General features: G+C 44.3%; 1 protein-coding gene across 11 annotated transcripts in view; it reads left to right on the top strand.

Moving 5' to 3' along the window:
- The window catches only part of Cabin1 (calcineurin binding protein 1), a 138,226-nt gene that overhangs the window by 48,007 nt on the left and 64,504 nt on the right, over window positions 1-25,715 (top strand). For 9 of the 11 annotated variants that reach the window (XM_048785047.1, XM_048785044.1, XM_048785046.1 and 6 more), the window contains 8 exons: window positions 1,728-1,843; window positions 7,043-7,204; window positions 8,040-8,246; window positions 8,470-8,615; window positions 11,866-12,127; window positions 13,477-13,737; window positions 16,867-17,018; window positions 18,723-18,901. In XM_048785047.1, the coding sequence (XP_048641004.1) occupies window positions 1,728-1,843; window positions 7,043-7,204; window positions 8,040-8,246; window positions 8,470-8,615; window positions 11,866-12,127; window positions 13,477-13,737; window positions 16,867-17,018; window positions 18,723-18,901 (1,485 nt within the window). The remainder of the gene's footprint in view (window positions 1-1,727; window positions 1,844-7,042; window positions 7,205-8,039; window positions 8,247-8,469; window positions 8,616-11,865; window positions 12,128-13,476; window positions 13,738-16,866; window positions 17,019-18,722; window positions 18,902-25,715) is intronic. The other 2 variants (XM_048785045.1, XM_048785049.1) reach the window with 1 other exon arrangement.

Below are 25,715 nucleotides of genomic sequence, written 5' to 3'. Positions count from 1 at the left end.
AGGAAATTGAAGAACTAAAAGAAAACTCTGCAAACCAAATCTCACTATTATAAATTCAAAAACCCAAATGGCAAGGAGCAGAATGAATATGACCAAAATGAACAAGTGAATGCAGTGAAGAACTCAAAAGCATTGAAAGATGATAGAGGTGGAGAACAGGGATTGGGGTTTAATATAAGGATAAGTAGTGCCCCCAGTAGAAAGACTTAGGCAATGGAACAGGAGGAGCAACCCTCCTAATGTCCAATATAAGATAGTATCTGTAAATGTAGTAAAAATTGAATCTTCAGATTCCAAGTGTACAGTAGATACCAAGAGAAATTAATATATAGCAAGCCACATCAAATACATCCTGGTTAATCATCTACTGAAAGGATAAAGATTATTTTGGTTTCTAAGCTGAATAAGTAATTATTGTCTTCATGGGATAAAAAATTAGGCTCATTTTAGATTTCTCTATAACTTCAGTCAATGCAGTTGGGATAATGTATATGTCTGTCCAGTTCCTCAGGAAAAAAATATGTGGCCTAAGATATCTAGCCAAGTTGTTTGTAATTACAGAGATAATGAGACGTTTATAAACAGGAGCTCCAGCTCGCATGAGCACTTCTTAGTCAGAGTGGCTAATTCATAGGAAGGGATTTGTGAGGAGCACTGAGTCCATTTAAAATTGGTGTTGAGAGAAAACAACTGGGCTAAGTGTGGTTGTAGAAAAGAATGGAAATGTTATAAACCTGGAATGGTTATAGAAAACATATGAAACAAAACTGAAAGGTAGGGAGAGGAGGAAGTATTATAAAGTGAATCACTGATCTTATGTAACCCTCACTGATCTTATGTAGACCCTCAGAGGATTGGAGTGACTAGCAGAGCACAGTGATACCTGTCACCTCAGCAACTTAGAGGCTGAGGCAGAAGGGTCAAAAGTCGGAGGACAGCCTTGGCAATTTAGCAAGACCCTGTCTCCAAAAAAAAAAAAAAAAAAAAGTGAAATAGGTCAGTGCCTATTGGGTTTAGAGCAAAAAAAAGAAAAAAATGACTTGCTTAAACTTAATGATGACCTGACCCTTTTTCAAACCAGTGCTTTTACTTTTTTGACTGGTGCTAACCAATAATAAAAAGTACCAAGCAAATCTCAGGAAAGAAAGTTTTTTCTCCTGAGTAATACCTTCTGATATTTTCTGTTCTGATATGTTCTGTCTCAATCCCTTCTAAAAGTGCAAGTCATAAGACACTAATAGATTATGGCCTAGAGTTTCAAAAATAGTGAAGTTCTTTAAGAAACTAATAATAATTCTATTGGTAACCAAATATTTAACTGAAATTCAGGGTTTTTTTCCCCCTTCTGTTTTCCTTTTTTTTTTCCTATAATATTCAGGCATGTCTAAAGATAAGACATTTTAGGAAATGGTACTATGAGTTCCATTATTATAAATTATTTGTCCCAAATGTCAACATTGGTTCATCCTTAGAGGTTGGTATTTTGGTAAATGAAGCATTCCTTCTTTATACTTTCCTGTATGATTTGAATTGCTTTTTGATATGCATGTTTTAGTAAAGCAAATCAAATCATTCTTATTTAAAAACAAGAAAATAAAGGAAAGTAAGAAATTCTGTGGCCACTTTTGTAAAGACAAAAAAGCCCCCAAAGTAGAGAGAGCCTTTAACCTGTGTGCAGTTCTACCTGTTCCTGCTAACTTTGTATCTGTTGGTCTTTTCTTCTCTAGGAATGTCAGAGACGCCCATGCTCCCTTCCTCCCTCATGCTGCTCAACACAGCCCATGAATACTTGGGAAGAAGGTCCTGGTGCTGCAATTCAGATGGGGCTCTGCTACGATTCTATGTGCGTGGTTTCCCCAGGCCATGGGCTATTAGTACAGGGTTGGGATGGGGCTGGGGGGTACCAAGAGGAACAGAGCTGTGTTGGCTCCCTTGAGTTTGCTTGGCCTTTCCATGCAGGAGGGCCCACTGTGCTTCTTTGACTACTCTCTATATGTGTGTGACTATTGAGACTTGCCAGAAAGGTTCCTATGTTAGTCAGTTTTCCATTATTGTGACAAAATACTTGAGCTAATCATCTTATAAGGAGGAAAGATTTATTTTGGCTCATGGTTTCAGAGGTTTCAGTCCAGAGTCACATGGTCCCATTGCTTTTGGTCCTGTGGCAAGGCAGTACATCATGGCAAGAGCATGTAGTAGAGGAAACCTGTTCATGGCAGCTGAAAAGCAACAAGAAAGGTAGGAAAAAGCTGGGGTCCTGAAATCCTCATTAAAAGCATGCCCCTAGTAGCATTTACTCCCACTAGGCCCTGCCTTCTAAAGTTTCTACCACCTTCCAATAGTGCCAATTCATGGGCCTTTAGGTGACAATCAAGATTTAAGCTATAGGGCTTGGAATGTGGCTTAGGGGTAGAGTGCTTGCCTTGCAAGGCAAGGGTTTAATTGAGGCCCTGGGTTTAATCCCCAGCACCATAAAAAAAATTTTAAAAAAATTCTTTTAAAATCCAAACTATAGCAGTTCCCTTGTGCAACTGAGGCTCAGGGAACTATAGACCTGGTTTTAAATAGCAGATGAATTTAGTTCCACTAGTTATTGCTGATTCTGTTACTAGTTGGACACAAAACTAGGCCATAATAATTTTTTTAAAGTAGTCACTGCATTCACCATTACCACCAAAGTCTTTGAAGTCCTATTTGCCAATACCACTTGTTATGCCAGGTTATAATTGCTCAGTCAATAACTATTAATTTATTCAGTCAGTAATTCTTTAGTGAGCCTCCATAAGCAGACTTCCTTGAACTTGCCAACTGTGATTTATTGGTAGTAGCTCTCTGGGGTTACTGAGGATAAGCAGTATTAACCCCGTCCCCAAAGCTCTCTGTTGAGTGGGAGGCCTGGCAATACCAGACAAGTTACAGAGCATCAGGTATTCTGGATTTGCCAAGGGAGAGTCATCCAACCCAGTCTCTAATGTCTCTTTAAAGTTTTTTTTGGGACATAGCCACATCCACTCATTTACAAATTAACTATGGCTGTGTTTGCAGTACAGTAGCAGAGTCAAGTATATATTACAATCTTTATAGCCCACAAAGCCTGAAATATTTACTGTATGGTCCTTTAAGAATTTTGCCATCCCCTGTTCTTTACCTTCTTTTCAGCAAGCATACCCTCTTTGCAGCTGTAGCCTCCCTTCCTAGTATCTTCCTCCTCTGCTCTATACTCTCCCCATAGTTCATCACCTGGTAGTATGCTATATAATTTGCTTCTTTATTATGTTTGTTGTGTGTCTTCTCCACTGAAATGTAGCTTGTGAAAAAATAGGGAATTTTGTAAGTTGTTTCACGACTGGATCCAAGTACCTAGTACTGTGCCTGGCACAAATTAGCTTATTATTTTTTTGACGAGGGGATACCAGTGATTGAACTCAGGGGCACTTGGCCGCTGAGCCATATCCCCAGCCCTATTTCGTATTTTATTTAGAGTCAGGATCTCACTGATTTACTTAGCACCTTGCCAGCCTCCTGAGTGGTTGGGATTACATACGTGCACCACTGCTCCTGGCAATACAGAGTAGGTTCTTATTTAATAAATACGTTGAAGGAGATTAAGCATATGTACAGAGCTCATGTATGTGTAGGGCCTTTCAGTTGGCAAAGCATCATGCTGAGGATGTGGAGACTTGGTGAGGAAACCCTCTGGCCCAGGTTCCAGCCCCAGCTCCAGATGGCTGAGTGTCTACCCTACCCTGTGAGCTCCAAGGGCCTGTGTGCTCACCCTGGGATGTCTTTATGCTCCAGGATCATTTTGCGAAGATTTATGCCAGGTGGAATCTGTTTTGATACCCAGGAATTGGCCCCCTTCTTTCTTTCCTCTGACAGTTGCCTAGTATAGGGACATTGCTTCCACAAAGTCACCTTATTCAAATTGGAAGAGTGAGTTACTTTACTACCTTTGTAGGCTGGCCTTGGGTAGGAGTGGTGCTGATAGAGAAGAGAAGGCTAAAGGGGCCAGCATGTGGTCCTATTGACAGTTTACTCAATCTCTGTCTTTTTTTGGAAGAATGTGAATTGTAGCTGCCAGTATCTGCCAGTTGAATTTAAGAGAGTAGAAGTGATATGAGTACACTTGTGTTTTGTTTGTACTTCCTAATTTTTGTGCCCAGGGTCCAACTTGAGATTCCTCTGACTCCCCACTCTCAACCCCATGCCTTCTGCCTGCCACTCTCTCGTGGGTCACACATGACTGGCTGGTCCTTTCCTTCTTTTGAAGCAGCCTTCCCCAGTTCTTCCATTCTCTGTTGCCCCTACAGCTGGATACCTTGCTATTTTTTTGTGTTGCATGCCCCTCACCAACTAGATTGCATCCCTGAGTCCAGGACCTTTTCTGTCTTGCTGTCTGAAGTATCCCTAGGAGTTGAGCAGTGCCTGACGTAGATTTCTGTCCCAGTGATATTTCTTCAGCGAGAGAATAAAATAGACACTTATTCATTTATCCAGAAGTGCTGCCTGAGCACTCATCATAGGTGCTGTGGAGTTTATCTCAGATTCATGATCTGTAGGTAAAAGACTGTCTTGAAAGTGTTTTTGGGACCAACATCAGAGAGACCCTTTGTGTGGATTATTTTCTCTTAGAGTAGAAATAGTCTGAAATTCTCTTGTATCCCGTCTTTTCTGGAGTTAGCTCTCCTCCAACCCCCACCCCAGTACTTTGAATTGAATCCAGGGGTGCTCTACCACTAAACTACATTTCCATCCCTTTTTATTTGTTATTTTGAGACAGGTCCTTGGATAAGTTGCTTAGGCTGGCCTTGAACTTGTTATCTTCCTCTCTCAGCCTCCCAAATCTCTGGGATTATAGGTGTGTACCACGATGCCTAGCTAGAGTTAGCATTTCTTATTCTATGTTCTGTTTGGGTTGAGGAATTCTTATCTATTCATCCACATCCAGCTCAGATAGCCCCTCTCCTGTGGAGCCTTTACTACTTTCTGGGGTGTTCCCTTTTATACTGTGTCCCACATACCACTACCCAGATTGTATGCATATTAATAATCTACTATTTGCTGCAAACTTGTCTTCTAATGAAAATAGAAAGTTATAGGAAGGGTAACATATATTCATTTCCCTCTCTTGCTTACTTTATTAAAGTTGGTGTGTATCTTTGTAGTCCAGGTTTTTATGCTTAATTATTACGTATTTGCACATTACTGAACAACATATAGTTGCACGATTTTTAAAATTTTAAGTACAAAATATATGGTTTATAATCTCTTGCAGCTTGCTTTTATTAATTTCAACACATAGATATCTCCACATTGATAAAAATCAATGGTTTATTCATTTTAATAAGTAATGTTGGGTTATTCATTTCAGTTGCTTTATAGGATCATATATTGTGTGAGCATCTGAATTATTTTTAACTTTTTAGTATGGAAATTTCCAAACAATAAAATAGAAGTAATAGTATAGTACACTCCAAGAGGCTGAGCACTGAAAAGTAATTATTTATTTATAATGCATTGCCATTCCCCCACCTACTCCCATCCCACATTGTTTTGAAGCAAATCCTAGACATTGTATCATTTTGTCTATAAATAGATTATCATTCTCTTAATGATGGTATTATGGCATTATGGATTGTGATGGCATTATTATTTATCCATTTTGGAGGTTAACATCCACCAAGTTGTTTATGTGTATTTGTGAGAATTTCTCTAGTGTGGATTCCTATAAAAAGAACTACTAAGCTGGGCATGGTACCACATGGGTGTAATCCCAGCCGCTGAGGCAGGAGGATTTTGAGTTCAAAGCTAGCCTCAGCAACTCAGCAAGGCCCTAAGCAACTCAGTGCGATAAGATGCAGTCTCTAAATAAAGCCTTCAACACAGATCTAAACTAAAACTCGATTTCTTTAGTGAATATAGATCCGTTTAGATTTTTTCTCAAATCAATTATATTTTCAGAATAGGGTCTACTTATTAATATAATTAATATAACAGTTTTATATTAATATCATAATATTATAATATTAATATAAAACTGTTCATGATGTTTGCCTCAGTCTTTTCCTGAGGTCTATATTAATGTTTTCAAACTATAACCTGTTAGTTCCTGGATCTATTTTTTTCTTTACTTTCTAGTTCACTAATTACCACTTTAATATTATCTATTTATATTATTATCTTTTTATTTTCTTTGGGATACTCTGTTGTTTCTTTATTGAGTACAATGCTATTTTAATACTAATTTCCTAATATATGTATTGAAGTATAATATATGTATATAAGTTTTCCCTCAATACATTTTTAGGTACATCCAGAAATTTTTATATTTCGTGGTTGCTATTTTTATATGATTGATTTCTAAGTTTATTGAATTACATTTAGAGGATGTGGTCTGTATTATCTTTTGGTATTTTATGAGCCTTGTTTTTTATCTAGTTTTGGTAAAATTTCATAGATACTTGGAAAGAATGCCTGTTTACTAAAAGTTCAATAGCCATAGGATCTCATATCTATAGGTACAACTTGTTTACTATATTATTCACATTCTATCTGATCCTCACAAATATTTTGTCTGAAGGAGATTCCCTCAACCCTAATGGGATTATGTTCTTACACTTACTTGTTTTAAATATTTAACTCCATTATCTCCATTGGAACCTTAACTTCTTAAAAGCAGGACTGTGTTTCACTGCCTAGGAAAAAAAGGTGCTAAGTAAATAATTCATTTAGGAAATGTACAGCTAAATAAATGGAGTATAATATTTTCTTCTAGTAGTTGGTGGAAACTGGGTATTTGGAAAGAAGGCAGCTCAGCAAACCCAATGGGAGGAGGCTGCTGCCAGAACTGGTCCAGATAACCCCATTAGGATAACAGGTCTTTTCTAGAAAGCAAGTCTTTTGGAATCAGATCATGTAGGGACTCAACAAACATTGCCTCCTTAGGTTGAAAGAGTTTGGATCTCTCCGGGGAGATCCTTCTATGACAGGGAGGCTCTGGCAGCAGGCCACTTTTCCAGGCATCTCTTTCTACTCACCATAGGTGCAAGTTCTCCAAAAGGAACTTGCTGCCTCCACTTCTGAAGACACACACCCCTATAAGGAGGAGCTGGAGACAGCCTTGGAGCAGTGCTTCTACTGCCTGTACAGCTTCCCTAGCAAGAAGAGCAAGGCCAGGTACTTAGAGGAGCACTCAGCCCAGCAGGTAAGTCTGCCACCACAGGCCTGGGAAGGAGGCAGCTCTGATGAAGAGTGGGGCTCCAGGGAAGCAGAAGCTCTTTTGAAACATGTCAGATTTGTTATACTCAGCTCCACAGTCCCAGTACAAGTTGCAAGAAGAGTACAAGAGGACCTTATGATGTCCTTTGATTAAAGGATAAAGAGTTTCCAAAAAATGGTGTCCTCATAAATGTTGACAAATGATTCAAAAATGTAGTGTTGCAATTTTCTGTAGATTTATTTGTAACTTGGATATGAATAATTCCTTAGAGGTTTTTCTTTCTCTCTCTCTCTCTCTCTCCTTTTTTTTTTTTTTTTTTTTAAAGCACTCTTGGGTTATTAGCTCATGGTTCCTCAATACTGTCAGTTTTTCTCTAATCTTAGGAATTTTGTCCTCTAAAATATGAGTTCCTTAGGCTAGGGTCTCCACTCTGGTTCCTGCCTTTAAAACTATCCGGAGTCAGCACTCAGTTTTCGTCAACCAAATGACTGAGGGAGCAGCTGTGGTACAGAGAGGGTCAGTGGCTGGCCCCAGGCCCCCACTTATGATAGAACCCACCCTCTGGCTGAGCCATGTGATCTCACAGAGCATAATCCTCAGTTAAAATATTTGTCTTTATAAAAACTAGGCTTATACTTTTCAAACACTTGAATTTAAGGATTACACTTGGTGTGCAGATTTTAAGAAGTGTAATGGGGACTTGTTATAGACCCTTTAATATATTGTGACCTTATTTACATTGGTCATAATGCATATCTATGGAGAAACTTTTTTCTTTACTCTGAGTGTAATATGAATCTGCCTTCTGTCTTTTTTCAAGGTGGATCTTATATGGGAGGATGCCCTGTTTATGTTTGAGTATTTTAAGCCCAAGACCCTTCCTGAATTTGACAGCTACAAGACCAGCACTGTATCTGCTGATTTGGCCAATCTCCTGAAAAGAATTGCTACCATTGTGCCCCGTACAGAGAGGCCAGCACTGAGCCTAGACAAAGTCTCTGCTTACATTGAGGGGACATCATCTGAGGTGGGCCTCAGTAGATACAAGGAGGTGGGGGTTATGGGGCCATATCACATTCCTCCCCTCCAACATTGCTACCTGTATGCCCTGGTTTCTTTCCTGCTGTGCATAAGATGCCAGGGTTAGGAGAAGCCAGGGATCTGTCATGTGTTGATAGGACCAAGCAGTCCTGGGCTTATAGGGCACAGCTGAGGCCACCTCCTCTTATACTTGCTCTCTTACCTGGTAGGTGCCCTGCCTCCCAGAAGGGGCTGACCCCTCTCCTCCAGTAGTAAATGAACTCTACTACCTCCTGGCTGATTATCATTTCAAAAACAAGGAGCAGTCCAAGGCCATCAAATTCTACATGCATGACATCTGCATCTGCCCTAACAGGTGGGTAATTTGGGCTAGGGCCAGGCTGGCTACCCAGAGGGTTGGGGTGACTGGCTCAGCCAGATCTTCAGGAGGCCAGTTTGGAGTTTCCCTGCTCACAACAAGGGGGCCAGGGAAAAGAAATAAGAAGGTAGTTTAGTACACTACAGTTATTAGAAAAGTAGGTTCTCCATAAAAAGAACAGGACAGAAGGCTTCTTTCCCTGAAAGGGACAGGGCGTCAGAGAAGGTCCAAAGTATAATTTGGGCCTTGGTGTGTGAGACAAGGAGGTGCTGTTTTGTGCTGCTTCCTTTTTGGTTTCAGGCCCCAGGAAGTTGGGTTATATGTACCCTTAAGTGTTTCTGTTGCAGGTTCTTTAATTATGGTTGTTTTCTTAGGGTAGAGAGGGTAATAGGAAAAACTCAAACTGAAGTTCTCTTTCCTTGATGAGACTCAGGGCATCATTGGCAGTAGTGGTTGTCACCTGATGCATGTAGGAGAGCTCTGTATGTGTGAGACTTGTGCTTTCTTCCCAAGAAGCCTTGCTTAACTTTCTCTTAAAATGTGATTGGCCTGAACATCCTTAAAGGCCCTGCTCTACTCATGAAGTCAAGTGCACTTGATACCTTCTCATGGCTGGCGCACCTAGGAGGTAAGCCTTGTGTCACAGTTAACATAAGACCACCCTCTGTGGCTGATCAGCCTCTGAAGGTATTATGTCTGTAGACAGGCTTCCTGGTGGTACTCAGAGGCTAGCCCATAGTAGCTGTCCTTAACTATAAGCACAAAACTGTTCTCACTTGGGAAACCTGAGAATTTCAATGGATTCCACCTGACCAAGGGGGAGAAGGGGTTGGGATCTGAGTGGTAAAGCCAATTTGTAAGACTTCCATAGCTTATGGGAATAGTCCTTATTGGGCCCCTTTTGCTCAGTCTGTGGTTCCTTCCAGGCAAGGGACTGTGTACTTAGAGCCCTGGATATCCTCTCTGGGGGCTGTATACCATTGTAGTGGCACAGACTTCCATTAAGACTGGCTGAATGCTCACTGTGTGATACACTGTGTTACTAGGGATCATCTCCTCTGTACTGCTGCTGCCCCATCTGTAAAGTATGGTAAAACCTACCAACCTTGGGGCGGCAGGCACTTCATGTAGCTTCTCTCATGTGACAAGCCCTTAATCACTGAAATGAGAGTTGCAAAGTCTCAACCATACCTCCCTCCAATTTGCATACCACCTTATCGGAGGGTATCAACCCACTAAGTCTACCTGCTACAGAGGAGGGGTCTCTGAAAGCTGGCCCCAGAGCCAAGAAGGAACTTATCTTGGTCCTGAGCCTCAGCCCTTCGCCTTCTTCATTCTGGCCCTAACAGACAGGTGCCAGGGGAGACTTGTGGCTTCTGGTCTAACTAATGTGGAAGTTTGGATACAGTTTTCTTTTTTTTTCCCTTATTAAAGTCTTCTGAGCTTGTTGGGTAGGGGTGAAGCCCATAACAGTCAGCTGGGTGGATAATAGGGTCATGATTATAGTGTTGGAGGTTCTTATCCGGAAACAGAGTCTATGAGAACAAATACTGGTAACAGTTTTTTCCTTCCTTTGTGTTGACCTTTCTTTTTGCTTTTGCTAAACTGGAGGTAGCCCAAATTGGTCACAGCACCATTTGGGGAGGGGGAAAATGAAAGTAGTACTAGTACAACTTATCTCCATTGCCAAGGAGATAACTCTGTATCCTGTGCTGGCATCAGGCCTGCCCTGCATAAGTCAGAGCTGACATTCTACCCCCACCCCCAAGTTCACATCATTGGCCCTCAGGCCCCTTGGTGTCCCTGTAAATCAGTATTTCTAGAGTATGGGCATGTACTGCACTGCCAGGGTCAGATACTCACATCAGAAGATGGCTCTAGGTGGGACACTTAAACATTTTCAGTTGTCCTGATGATATGCTTCTGCTTTTGATTACTTTGTGATAAGAGATACTGGTTTTTATGTTGGTTCTATGTAACCACATAGGCAGTATTGTGATGTGGGCTCTTTTTTCAAGGTGAGGACAAATGGAATACAGAAAACATACTGGAAATTGAAAGAAACTAGTCCTAGTGAAGGGGAGTTTGACACCTAGCCCCACCCTCTTCCAGGGTGATATAAGCAGAGGAAGGGAAGACATGGTAGCCTTGGGTCCCCAGGTCCCTGAAGAGGAAGAGCTACTCTCAGGAGCCCCTCAAATGGAATGAGGGATGAAGCCTTTGTCTTTGCTGTCCTCCTTACCCCAGTGAGCCTTCTGTCTTTTTCTGTTTCCTTCATTAATACAGTTTCCTCCTTGGGTACTGAAGTGCAGTGAAAGTACATCTGAACTCACAAGGTTCCTTGACAACATCTTGGAGATATGGTAAACTATTAAATAGTTCAGGAAGACAATTAACCCTTTTTAAAGTCATAGTAGCTAACTTTAGCTGTGGTGGTCAATGTTGGCATATGGGAGAGTAACTTCTTTCATCCTTCTAGTTCCTTTTTTTGTTGTCTATCTAGCATTCAGAAAATTCCAAACTCTGTTAAGAGCCCATAAATTATCTTGGTCTTGGTGTCTTTGTAACTGATTATCCTCGCAGAGAGGTTTCTACATTCTTACCCTTAGTTTCTTTCAGATAGATGATCTCAGAATAATAGGGGCTCAGCCATCACATATTCCCCCTCACTCTTTGTTTTACTGCTGGGAACTGAGCTGGAAAGGTCAGAGTCTGCTCAGGGTCCCAGAGGGAAAACAGGAAGAGGAGTGGCTGGTGACTGTGCTCTTGTTTGGTAAGTATGTTGATGCAGGCTCTGCCTATGTAGGAGGAGGGACTATGACACCTGCTGAAAGTTTCCCCATCACTTTGACTGGGCCCTTTTTTGATGCTTTGCAGAGCGCCCCTGTTTCTTTCCACGAGAGCTATTCCTCCTCAGTTCAGGGAAACAGAGGGCAGCAAAGTCCAAGAGCCCATCCAGTAAAGCAGTCATTGAGTGCCTGTGAATTATAGAAGGACTTATACATTTTATCTTTCAACAACTCGCAGCTTTTCTCTTGAGATAGATCTTCTTAGATATATGTCATGATATAGGAACTGAGACTTTGAGACGTGGCTGGTCCAAATCATGATCTTGGGCTTTGAGCTCTAGTGTTACGGTAGTACAGTGTCCACAGTGCCTATCTGCCTACCCTCAGAGCCATCATAATTGCCCTACTATCAGGGCAATGGTGGTCTTAGCTTGTGCTTTTTTTGTCACCCACTCCAGGTTTGATTCCTGGGCAGGCATGGCTCTGGCCCGGGCCAGTCGCATTCAGGATAAGTTGAACTCCAATGAGCTGAAGAGTGATGGACCAATCTGGAAACATGCCACACCTGTCCTGAACTGCTTCAGGCGGGCCCTGGAGATCGACAGCTCTAACCTGTCCCTGTGGATTGAGTATGGCACCATGTCCTATGCCTTGCACTCATTCGCTTCACGCCAGTTGAAGCAATGGAAAGCGGAGCTGCCTCCTGAGCTTGTGCAGCAGGTGAGGACCAGCTAAGCAAAGGGGCCTTGTCATCCTTCTGTCTGACCAGAGTGCCCTCAGGACTACAAAATTCTTTTCCAGACATTCTTTGTGCCTGTCTTCACATTCAAGCCAGGAGTTCAGGAGTGATTATTCCCAGGAGGCTCAAGCCATACCATACATAATGATAACTTGTTCCCTTGGTTTTTAGACACCCAATCCAGTGCAGGCAAGTTCAGGGACAGACTATTGTGACCTGACTTGTCAGTCATCAGTTTGAGAGTAGTTAATTGGTAGGGCGAGAGGTGGTAGCCAACTGAAGGAAAGTATCTCTTCCCTTTTTCCTCAAAGGAATTTGTTGGGTCCTTATAAAATTCTTGACCATGTGTTGGGATTTTTTAAGTCTCTTTTGGTAAGGAGCACCCTTAGTGGGAGATGCTGGGTCTAGCCTGAGGTCTCTGTTCAGCAGGTAACCCTGGCCTCCTTGAAAAGGAAGCAAAGGAACCATACTGACTTTTGGTTTTGGTTTTGGTGTTTTGGTGATGCTGGGTATCAAACTTGGGGCCTTACACATGGTAAGCAGATACTCTACCACTGAACTGCATCCCCAGCCCTCAAACTGACATGTTTAGACTAGTACAGAAGTAAGGTACCCTGGCCCAAAAAGGTCTCCCAGGAAAGCAGTGTGCTGAAAGAGAACTGCTGGTTGGATAGATGTTGCTAAGCCTTAAGTTCTGCAGTGTTCATCTTTAATCAAAATTCAAAAAAAGATGATGGCATTGTTAACACTATCATGGGATTGTTGGAGGACTGAATGAGAGTCTCAGCCCACAGTTGTGCCACTGAAATCCTCTGAAAGCCCCTCTGCCCTGGAGGATGAGCTTTTGTCATTGTGCCCAACATTCTGAGACTGTCAGTGACATGCCACAATTGCCGTTGGCCTGGTTCTTTCTTCTGGCGATAGCAGCCCCAGCCCTCTACTCTTTCCCCTTTGCAGGTTCAAGTCCTTACTGCAGCCACATAGATCATAGATAGGAACCTTAGAGGGGGTCAGTGGATACTTCACAAATTCATAAACTGTTAAGAGCTGCAGCGGGAGGGCATAAGAAAGGACCTTACACTGGTGAGAGGCACCCTTAATTTAAGTCCAGTTCTGCACCTTACTTTATGTGTACTTGTGAGGAATCCCCAAGGCTCTTCATGTCTCATTGTCATCAGCTGGGAAATGCTGACAACAGTCTGGTTTCAGGGTTGTTGAGAGGAATATAAATTTTGTCAACAAATCAACTGAATTAATATTGGAAAAAGCATGATTCCAGGGTAGGTTCAATCCTTGTGCCTAAGGCCTATGCTCTTGGGACTTGTTACAGATGGAGGGCCGGAGAGACAGCATGCTGGAGACAGCCAGGCACTGTTTTACATCGGCAGCTCACTGTGAGGGCGATGGTGATGAAGAGGAATGGCTGATCCACTATATGCTAGGCAAGGTGGCTGAGAAGCAGCAGCAGTCACCAGCCGTCTATCTGCTGCACTATAGGCAGGCTAGCCACTATCTGCATGAGGAGGCTGCCCGCTACCCCAAGAAGATCCACTACCACAACCCACCTGAGCTGGCCATGGAGGCCCTGGAGGTGACACCATGTTGGCTCAGGGTTGGGAGTCAGGGCAGGGATGGGCTGGTCTCTCTGTCTCCTTGGGGATGGGGCTCACAATCTCAGTGACTCTCCTGCAAACCCACTGGAAACTTCTCTGTGTTCAGCAGTTTTATGTGCAATTAAATTAAAGCAGCCTTTCTTCTCTTTTTCTAAGGGTGCTTACCATCCTTTCTGGAAGAACGTGCGATTGTTCTCATCTCTCAGGAAAAAAAAAAAATCCTTTCTCATTAGCACCCACAGGTTTGAAGAGCTTGACCTTGGTGATGACAGTCAATAAAGTTCAATGTCTTCTGGTGCCAAGGGGGAGTATAGCCTGGCAGGGGGAGTACAGACACTCTGTCTTCCAGGTGCATATGAGACATCCAAGGCCCAGTGAGGTCCCAGCCTATGTCTGGGATACCCAGCTTGGCAAAGTTGAGCCAGGGTGAACAGTCTGCTCTTTACCCCAGATTTGTTTTTTTTCTCACTGCTTCTCAAGAGAAAAGCAGTTTTTGTTTTTGAACTGCTGGGATTTTCTTTTTTGATTTCCAGTGTACCTCTGATGAATGCTCTTACTGTTGCTCATGGTAGGTAGTCTTGAGGGGCAGGCCAGGCAGCTGTGACCAGTGCATTTTGTAGGGGAGGAAACCAAAGATGTGGGTGGAGATCCAGACATGCTTGGCTTAACCCAGGATTCAAACTTCCCCTGAACATGTTAGCTTTGCCCTTCCTGAGACTGCTAACATGCCCAGCAAGTTTTTTAGAATTAAGGTAGAATTTACTGCTTACTAATCCTTTTTCTACCTTCATGTGTTTTCCCCCCATGATAAAATTAACATGTAGTCATGTTTTTATTTTCTTTTTAAAGGGAATCAGACAATTCACAAGTATATAAAACATGAAAGTCCCCAGTGATATTAACACCTGCCCCATTTTAATAATCCCTATTAACAGTTTGGGCATGTCCCTGTATGTCCTATTTTTTTTTAATCAATATGTAGGTAGATACTTAATAACATTTTCTGAGTTCTTTGGACAAGATGTAGTTGAAGGTATGGTGAGCTTCCCTGCCTGTTCTAGTGCCCCATGGTTGGGCTGGGCATTTGTTTATCTATGCAGTGCCTTCTTAATGGGTTTGGCTTCCCCTCCACTTCTTAGGACATGTTCCTGTACTTGTATCAGAGAGCACTTAATGAATATTTCCAAGGGCTAAAGTTCAAAGGTGGAATTGCTGGGTCTTTTAACATTTTGAGCAACAGTGTCCAGTTACCCTGACAGGTTATACTGATTGATGAACTTGTTTTTCTCTCCAGTCATGCTAGAACTTGCTTTTTACACAATTGCTAATCCTGTGAGCAGACAAAAAAAAAAAAAAATCTTAATTTTTAAAAGTTGCTGTGAAGTGTTTATATAGTGGCTATTAGGAGGCCAGATATTCTTAAGTATAGAGAGTAAAGCTTCCTATTGAATGCTTTTTCAGCAGTGGCCAACTCCTTCCCTCTTCACTGTACTTTCACACGATCTACTAGGCACTGAGTGCTTTGGAGGAACTATAGCTTTGCAGAGGAGAAGGCTGAGGTCCAGGGAAGAAATGTGACTCACCCTAAATTACCAGCAGGAGAGAAAGGGAGCTGGGCCAGATCCCACCGGGCCTCTAACTGATATGTGACACCTCTGGGCAGAACTGACCCTGGCTAGAGTGGAGGTGGAGGGTGGGGGAAAGTGACTTGGATTTCACAAAGATGATATCAACTCTCCATGGTTTTTTCTTTTGAGTTTTGGACTCTGCTTCTGTCTAGTAGAGCCAGTGACCAAGCAGGATGATGGCCTCAGGGGGCCCAGGGACTTCCAAATGAGGAATTAAGGCCCCAGTTATATGGATCACCCTTCTCCAGTACACTGGGCTGGCTTGAAGGATTGCAGGTGCAGAGTTCATTCCAGGGGCATTCCAATGTATCTGTAACTTTGAATCAGTTGATGCATGTGTATATCTTGTTTTATAAATGACATTTCTGTGAAGAACTTAACCCTGCTCTGTTGAAAATGAAACGCCTTGGTTCCTCTGATGTGGAACCTTGATTCAAAAACTTTACTTGCCTCTTAAACACTTTGCCCTCCTCCAAGTTTGGCCACCTGGATATTTATGGATGGTTTCCTACAATTAAAAATGGAGTTGCTGAGCCAATTTCTCTAGAATCCATAGGCTAGAAGTGGAGCACTCTGGGTGTGAGCCCTCTCTGTCTGGTATGCCCCCTTGAAAATGCTACCTGGGCCTGGACCAGCAGACGCTTGTCACCTAAGTGAAAACCATCTTTGGTATATGCAGAAGCCTGCTAGTCAGGGTCTGAGGTGCCAGCAGTTCTCAGGCCCTGGGATATCCATGCTATAGATATGCTATCTGTACTACAGGCAGGAGCTACATTATACCCACATTATCAAGCTGACTGTGGAGGTGTGTCTGCTTGTGGTGTATCATTTATGTAGGAGCAGCAGAGGGCAGAAGACAGGACAGACCTGGGTTTTACCTGGCTTTGAGCTTTCCTAGCTGTGGGACTTTAGGCAACTGACTTCACCTATTTGTAAATTAAGGAATATAGTAGAAAGCACAGAACCTTATCTGATTCATTGTTCTGCCTGTTTACCTGTCCTGAATCCTACAGGCAAAGGTTCTTGAGACCTATGAAGACCTTGCTCTTCCCTGGGGCTGGATTACAGATAGGAAATCCTACCTAGTCTTTGCCTTAGGGCATGCCTAGTTCATTGTAAAGACAGATATATAGTCTCAGTTTCTGTGGGTGCCAGGAAAGGGGCACAAAGGATCAGTGGCATCACAGTAGGAGGCAGTGCCCAGTGAATGGAGCCAAGGTCCTTACTCTTATCTCACCGCCACAAGCCTGGATTACTAGGTAAACATTTAAGCTGAAATGCTGACAGTATTCATTTAAATTTTTTAATTCATTTAATTTTAAATTTTGAATTAGTTATGGATTTGGCTGGCTTAAAAGGTAACCAAAACAGGGGAGTGTGTGGTGGCCTGTCATCACAGGCAGGGACCCACTTCCAGTGTGGCTGCTAGCTAAGGTTATAGCACTGGGAAGGCTGCTTACACCAGAAGTGTTGTTCTAGGTGTACTTCCGGCTCCATGCTTCCATCCTGAAGCTCCTGGGAAAACCCGATTCTGGGGTTGGTGCAGAGGTCCTGGTCAACTTTATGAAGGAAGCTGCAGAAGGACCCTTTGCCAGGGGTGAGGAGAAGAATACACCCAAAGCTTCAGAGAAGTGAGTAGCATGCTTGTGGTAATCCCACATGCCTCATTTACTGCAGTATAGTGTTCAGAATATGGCTACTGGGTAAACTGGAACTCAGAGTCTCTGGAACCTGCCTGGAAACTCTAATTGCTGGGCCAAGATCATCCCGTTGAATGTGAGGGAGAAGGTGAGTGTGTAGTCCTCAGCTCCTCATCCTGTGGCCATGACACCTGGTGTCACCCCACCCTTGGGTGCATGTCCTAAAGTGAAGCCGGCACCTTCCCTTTCACTCCACTGAAGTACAGCTCTGTTTTATGCAGAGCATTGTAGAAGGCCAGTTTTCACTTTGTAGATGCCTACCCCACCCCCTATCCTTTTCTGGGGTCCTCCCAAGGATGGGTTACCTTTGAGGCCTGGTGTACTGCCTGTTCTCAGAAACAGTGAGGGCCATTAGAGGCATGGGTTCTTCCTGCAGTGTCAGAGAGCTCAAGGAAGCTGGTGCCCTGGCGTGGTCCAGTGTCCCACCCTGGTACTTCTCTTAACTCACTCCATCTCTGGGGCCCCTGCCTGAGCCCTGCTCCCAGGTCCAGTCCCTGAGGGCCTTATGTTCATGGCCACAGGTAGACACATGACAGAGAGAATTTGCTACAAATAGTCCACAGAGGCAGTATCCCTCAGCTTATTGAAAAGATAAGCACCCAGGTGGTGTGTTACTTGGGTAGGTTCAGTGTTCTCAGAAATTACGTAAATATAAAGAACCCCCAGGGTATAATGAAGTTGTCTTTCATTGACCATAATTCTGTTATAATAGTTTTTTAATTATACAAATAAAATGTGACTGACCATATTCTAGTTATAAGAAATTTAGGTACATATAAATAGAGTTAGACACTATTCATAGTTTAATTTCTCAAATCATTTTCTTTAATTTGTACATGCTTATGTTCACACATAGAGTTAAGGGTTTTCTTTATCTCATAAAAATAAGTTATTGAAGGTGTTGCTCCAGAGTTTGCTTTTTCCCTCAACGATGGGCCTTGGCCACAGTCTGTAAAGATGATAATCTTTTCACCACATTCTTTCTTTTTTTTTTTTTTTTTAATATATATATTTTTAGTTGTAGTTGGACACAATACCTTTATTTCACTTATTTATTTTTATGTGGTACTGAGGATCAAACCCAGGGTCTCGCATGTGTGAGGCGAGCATGCTACCAATGAGCCACAACCCCAGCCCCTCACCACATTCTTTCTATTCCATATTTATTATTGCATAGTACAGATATGCCTGGTTTTATGTAACCATTCCAAGGTTATATGGAAGGTGTTTCTACTTTTTTTTTTTATCCATGTTGCAGTAGATGTACTTGTATGAGTGTGAGCCTATAATAATACAGATGTATTTCTGTCCACCCACTTGTCAGGGATTAGATCTGTTGGGTTGTCACATAGAAGTGCACTGACTTGGTATGAAGGGGTGTTGGGTGCTTCTGAGGAGAGGCTTGTCAGCTTCCCTAAAGAGACTACTGGGCCCTGAGATCCAGAGATGCCTCAGAGTCTGGGCCAAAAAGTTTGAGCCGCCATCCATTTAGGGGCTTGAGCTGTCCGGGTGCTGTCAAAACAGCTTTACATGAGAGCAGCATACTCTGGGAAGGATACTGACCCACAGTGGCACATGTCCATTTCACTGTGATATGGAGGCTCTAACCTGTGCCCCAACCCTCTGTCCCCACAGGGAGAAGGCCTGCCTGGTGGATGAGGACTCCCACTCTTCAGCTGGGACACTGCCGGGCCCTGGAGCCTCCCTCCCCTCCTCCTCTGGCCCAGGTCTGACATCCCCACCTTACACAGCCACTCCGATTGACCACGATTACGTCAAATGTAAAAAACCCCACCAGCAGGCGACGCCGGACGGTATAGTCCCTGTTCTCCCTACTGCCAGCCCAGGGCGGCACGCCAATCATGGGGAGGGTGCTCAAACGACTTTATTTTGTCGCTTTGTTTTGGTGAGGGTGGGTGTTGGGTCTGGGGTGACACGGGCAATGTTGCGGCTGTTCATTAACTTCATGGACTCACGGTGATTCTTGTGCTTCCAAGACATGCTCAGGGTCGCCACCTGCTAGCTTGCCCACCTGGGAGCCAGTGTAAGGGTCAGGTTGGACTTAAGTGCCTCACTTGTTTGAACCTGCATTTTCTCAGTTGCAAAATGAGTGTGCTGACATTTCCTTTGTGGGGCATTTGGAAGACATGTCTTTGGTGAGGCCTGCACCATTCAGTAGCATGTTATATCTCTGTCCTGACCATCACAGGAAGGTGATGACTAATTAAATCTTTCACCCTGGGGTATTCAGACAGGATGTTGATGGAGGTCACCTGGGATCATGTGCAAGGCCATCCCATGTGGAATGGGGCAGGTGGCGACTATTCAATCACATTTCTTACTAACCTTAGGAGGCTTGCATGCTTGCATGTAGCTTTATTTCTTCATGTTCTCCTCACCTTTACAGTGACAAGATGGGATAAACCAAACTGGTGAATTTAGAGAACCATTAAAGTGAACCTCTGAGAAGATAGTGACAATGCTGAAAGATACCTAGGCCCTCACTCCAGTGTGGCTCATCTTATCCAGGCTGTGGGAAAACAGGCCTTGCTCTACTTTCCCCAAGGTGATGGGAAACCCCTAGGTGGGTAGGATTGGACCCAGGGCTTTGCCTCCTGCCAGGTAGCCTTTGTAGAGCAGTTTCTCAGAGGAAGGATGGGCCTTCTGGGCACCACAATAGCCTTGAAGTTGAGGTCCAGTTCAGCTCTGGGTGGAGGGGAGCCAGGAAGGCATACTGCCTTGGCTCCAGTGCCCTGCTGAGGCCCTGTCCAGTGTGTACAGGTTCCTGGAGAACATGGGCATATGCCCCAGCTTGCTGAGCCAAGAGATCATCAGAAGCACTGGTGAGAGATGACAAGATGGCCAAGGCTTAGCTTCTCCAAGGGTGGGATTTGGTCATCTCCTGAGAGAACAGAAGACTTGCAGCGTCCCTTCCTGGATTTGGCTCTGTAGCATGTGTGTTGAGAGAGAAGCCGTGTATCTGTGTGTGTGCTGCATGTCTCTGACTTCTCTCAATGGGATTGTGTCCTTACCCTGTCCAAGCATTGGCACCTCCTTGCCCTCCCTGGAGTGTTGAGCTTGCTGCCTGTTACTCCAGTCTTCAGTTCTGTGGAAATTCCTTAAGTAAGATCCTCTCCTTCTTAATTAACTCATGTTAGCCCAGGAAACCACCCTGTTCCAATCTTTTGCTCTTGAGAATATTGAGAAACTGCATTAGCAATAAATCCTTGCTCTGGGAGTTAGTGTCTGCCAGGTACTTCCTGTGAGGATTTAGCACCATGCCAAAGTTTTCAGGAAAGAGAACATGCCATGTGGCTCCACTCCTGTGTTCTTGGGTAGAAAGTTCCCGCACCAGCTGTGCATCTTCCCACCCAGCTCAGGCCACAGGCATCATAGGGCTTGGCTGCTTGGCTGTCAGTGCATACAGCTAGGAGCACCTCTAGAATCAGGGAAGAAAGGAGGCAGGAGCATCTCAGAAGAGGAAACATGTCACCACCTGGCACCAACTACCTAGCTGCCCCATGCAGGTACATAAGTGTGCATAGAGTTGGGAAGGCAAGTAGGCACTAGGCATGACACATTCAGGATGCCAACATAACTATTGGTTCTATAAGCTTGCAGATGGAGCCATATAAATAAATTCAAATATGCTTTCAGTGGTTTCAAAGTGATTCCTATCAGCAGTGTGGAACCATTGGTATTTCATCGCCCATTTTTGCCCAGTCCCACCCCAGTATGTGGAGCAGCACAGTGCTTTTCTCCCTCACCTCTAAGAGAAAACAATGTCTGTAACAGAAAAATATTCAGAGCCCTAAAATAGCTGTGATTTTCAAATGCCACAGTGGCCATTCACCAGCTTCACTAGTTCTTAGGGAAAGGCCCAGACTTTAGGCAGAAACAGCAAACTGCTGTGTCAGGGGATTTCGCAACCTCAAGAGACCACAGTGCCCATTCCTGCTTCCTGACCTGGCTGGCTCTGGGAGGAAAATATATGGCTAATGCTTTCCACTTAGCTCCTCAGTCTGAACACAGCTTCAGGTTCTCCCTGAAAGAACAAGGGCATTAGCACTCATTGCAATTCATAGCCAAGCCCAAGCCCTCCTCCTGCAAGGAGAGTGATGGGTGCTTCTACTCCTGATACTACTGGGTTCAGAGAACTGCTTGAGTTCAGACAGGAAGGCAAGGACAGAGCAGATGTCTGACCTGGAGTCAAGACATCTGGCTTCCAATCCTAGTTCCATTGCTTACATGCTTAGCAACCTTGGACAAGGGCCTGCATTTCTCTGAGCTAGTTTTCCCTTATAAAATGGAGTATATTTGCCTCATGGGTATTAAACAAAAGTACTTGTTTACTCTTGTCCAGGTTCTTAGTGATGTTGGGATGAGAACTGGGTAGAATCACATAGAGGGAAGAGCCTGGGCTCTAGAACTCTTCACCCTTATTTTGCACCCTACCTCTCCAGCCAGTGGTATGACTTCAAAAAAGGTTAGGCACTGTCATCTGAAACAGCAGTTCTGCATGGGCCTGGGCATTGGGCTTCCTGAGTTCCAGTCTCCTGCCTCCTGGAGTCTTCTTAGGCTAATTAATTTGCCACCAGCGGGAAAAGGGAACCAAGCATCAGGACTGGCTTTGAGTGTAGTTAGGAGACACCATTAAGGCTGCCTCCCCACTTTGGTACTCTTTTGATTCAAAAGCAGAAATCAGCTGGATTCAACTGATTTGATGTAAGGTATAGTAAAGATTTAGAAAAATGGTTCCATGTATATATAGGTAACTTGACGTTTGGTAATAGCTGCTTCATAGGATCCAGGTTCTCTGCTAGGGTTGGAAGCTTCCTGCAGCCCCTCCACAGCTCGGTGAAAGCCTTTAGAATTAACCCCTTAGGTCATCTCGAGACCACCACAGCCAACTTTCATTGCCAGCCCTTCTCATGACAGTCAGGAGGGGCCCTCTGGCCAAGCTGAGAGAAGAGATAAGCCAGAGAAGGTTGTCCTTCCCACCTAATTAATTTCTGCCTTTCATCAGTCTCTTGGAATTGATCCACAGTGCTGAAATACTTCATGTTGAAACCTCTAGTCAGGACTAGGAAGCTGTCTAGAAGAAAAAAGTGACATGAGGAGAGTGGTGTGACCTTTAAGGGACTCCCAGTGATTGTTATTTACACATGTCAAACAGAGGGTAAGGAGATGTTTAAAAGAAACCTTTGTCCCTCTCCTACATGCAGTGTTGGTGTGCAAGTGTATGTGTATGTGCATGTATGTATGTAAGTAATTAGGCCCCTCCACAAGCACTGTGTTTACTATGTGCCAGATTTCAAGCAGGTGCCTGCAGGATTGTAGCATATCTCCATCTTGACAGCCACATTGCAGGCTTGGTTGTGTCTTTGTATCTCTGAGAGGAAATCAACGGAGGGGAGACACACATCTAAGACTCACACTAGTTGGGGCAAAGCTGAAAAGAGTGCAAGCTCTGAGTCTCTTATACCGAGGCCAGACATGAAGCTAATACAAGGAAGTCCCTGTGCCAGGCTGACCTGAGTGATTCCATCTGAATGTGTTTTCTTACTTGGAGGTACCTTAGAGGAGGGCCTAGGTTAGCAGGGTTGTTCCAGGATGGTTTGGTCCTTCACTTTGCCTGGCTTAGCTAGCCATTGGGATATGTAGCAGCTCTGTTGAACTAAGACCCTCTGCCTGTCTTACTCTGTCACTTCAGAATGCCACTTCAAGGAAGTACCTCAGAGGTCAGAGGCCTTGCCCTTCTCTGTGGTTCTTTGGCCAGAATATGGTCACATCCATCCAGGTATTCTATCAGCACTATGCCAGGTACACAGGATACAGGTCACATTAGTCAGTTAAACAGCCAAGGGTTGGGATACAACCAAAGCTAGCCACAAAGAGGTAAGTTTGCCTGTCCCAGAGAGGCCTGGCCTGGTCAGGGGTAGAAGGCCTTCTTGAGGAGTCAAAAGAGCCAATATCTGAGGGGTGCATTGGTTTACAGTGAAGGGCCTAGGGAGAAAGGACAAGTGGGAGACTTGGTCTGATATTCATGGTGTAGATGATGCACCCCACCCAGCCCCACTGACAGCATGAACACAACTGCCAAAGACCCTCTGAGGTTGTCCTGTGTCCCCCAGGTTGTAGGCTGTGGGCCTTCTCAAGAGTCATGGGTACCATAGCCAAACTCCCTTCACGGCCGTTCATCCTCACCCACCATGTTGTTACCGTCTGTTGTGTGCCATCTGTGCTCGTCTTCACCTGTTCACCCCATACTGCCTTCACCAATATTGCCCGTGCTGCCCCTAACCCTGACCACACTCTGTACTCCAGGCTTTGTCTTTCTGCTTGCACCTGTCACGGCTCGCTTCAGGGAACAGCGCAGACCGCATGCTCAGCCCTTAGTCCGGCTCCCTGCTTCCCCTATGACCAGAAGCACCTTCATATTCACTGGTCCTGTGATTTGGAGAGTGTGCATTTGATGTGCTTGGCTTCTGTTGATGACCCATCTTCCCAGTTCTGGCTGGATGCAGAGGCAATTGTGGCCTCTACCTGACCCTCACCCATCCACCTGCTGAGCAGGTGGCTTAGTCCTATATTTCCATTACTTTGTTCTTTCTTGTTTTACGAAAAAATTATAATAACAACAAAGGCAACAGACTCAATACCAAATTCAAAACACTCTGTGCCTATAGTTCATGGAGACCAGGCTGCAAAGGGCCAGGAGCTGCAAAATGCTATCAGTCCTGAAAGGGTAGGCCTGTCCTGGTCTCTGCCCAGCAACCTCCCTTTCTAGGGTCAAGGGTAGGTCAGTTTCTGGTAAGAACACTGCCCTCCTTTTCAAAGTGGGAGATAATCCCAGGGAAACTCAGGCTGTCCTGCTTATTCCCCACACTGTGAAGACTGGGAAAGCTGTCAGAGAACAGAGCCAATTGCCCCTTGGTCTCCTCTTATTCTTACCTTTCTGAAAATACCTTTCTGAAAACCCCTTCAGGCCATAGCAGGTTATGGCATTTGTTAAGCAGCTGCTGTATGCCAGGTATAGAAGAGGGCACTGTGGAGAAAGCCAAGGTGAGGGCACCCTTATCTATCCTGCCAGGTTGGATCTTCAAGTCTCTACGTTTTTCTTGGGGCACTGGTTGTACCAGCAGATGGCAGAAGTAAGTTCTGGGGTTCACAGGTTGAGAGGACTTCCTGGAGGAAATGTCTATAGGTAGAAGTCTACAGGCAGGGGGAACAAAAACATGGAAGTTGAGAGTCTTTCAGTGTCTGGACACTATGATAACCAGAATGGGTGAAAAAGAGACTGTGAGGAGAGAGTTTGAGAAAGCAGCTAAGCTCTGAGGGATGGAACTTCTTCCTGAGGGTGGTAGAAGAATGATGCAATCACAGGGCCTTTCTTTGACTCAACAACAAGCAGACTCTCTGCAAACATTCATCAGAAGAGCATTCCTGGGAAGCTCACCAGATGACTGTGGGGCACTGGCTCACCTGATACAGCTGTTCCTCTGCTCCTCTGCCATTTGTGTCCAGAGCAGGCTGCCCATCTTCCTTGGTTAGGAAAACCTGTAAAGCCTGCCAAGGCCTCCCTAGTCAAAGTCTCCCCTGGCTTGAGGTACAGGTTGAGAGAGACAGTGGGGCTGTCTTCTGACCATGCCCCCAACATCAGGCTACAAGCAGGGCAACACCACTGTCTGAATGTGTTGGGGCTTCCAGGTACCTGGGCTACTCTGTCAGCCCACAAGCACTGGCACAGAGAGGTTGGAGTGCAGCCTGGCCTCCACAATAATGCCTTCCTGCCCACCTGCTGCCTGCCATGTGTCTGCCTCTGTCTCAGGGCTCCTGGGTTTTTGATGTCTATTCTCTTTGGCATCTGTTCAGTCTCCTTAGCTTGCCATGGGTACTTCCATTCCACATAGCCAGCCCTTCTCCTGGTAGCTGTCTCTTTTCCTGCTGGCTGGCTGGCTGGCTGGCAGGGACCTACTGCAATAGGTTTTATTCAGTTGAAAATTTCTTAAAATATTGATTCCACCCGAGTTTATGGTTTTTAAAAACCCATTGTTTTCTAGTTGGCAGGACATCTGTGATCTTTTTAGTGTTCACTAGTCAGAGTCACTGCAGTCTCTGATGGTACAACCACACATTTTTTTTCAGACTCTAATTGACCTGAGGTTATAGAATCAATGGCTATGGCCAGGGACAGTGGTGCATGCCTAGAATCCCAGCAACCCGGAGGCTGAGGCAGGAGGATCACAAGTTCAAAGCCAGCCTCTGAAACTTAGTGAGTGAGGACTTAAGCAACTTAGCAAGACCCTGTCTCAAAATAAAAAAGTTCTGGGGATGGGGCTCAATGAAGCACCCCTGGGTTCAGTCCCCGATACCAAAAAAAAAAAAAAAGAATCAATGGCTGTGAGCTGTTGCCAATCATACTTGGAGCAAATGGCACAAACACATTTAAGGAGATACTATAGAGACTCACATCTTATAACTGAAGAGCTCTTATAGGCTAACCTGAGAGTCCTGGGAATGTGCAAGGAATTTGAGCTGAATCAAACCTGGATGAAGGAAGACTCAGAACAGAACCTGTTCTCACAGTGAGTGGGACAGGCTGCCTTTCTGTCACCAAGCCAGGTT

The sequence above is a fragment of the Marmota marmota genome, unplaced genomic scaffold, assembly GCF_001458135.2.
Source record: "Marmota marmota marmota unplaced genomic scaffold, marMar, whole genome shotgun sequence".
Taxonomy (NCBI): Eukaryota; Metazoa; Chordata; class Mammalia; order Rodentia; family Sciuridae; genus Marmota; species Marmota marmota.
This window is presented reverse-complemented; position numbering and strand designations above follow the sequence as displayed.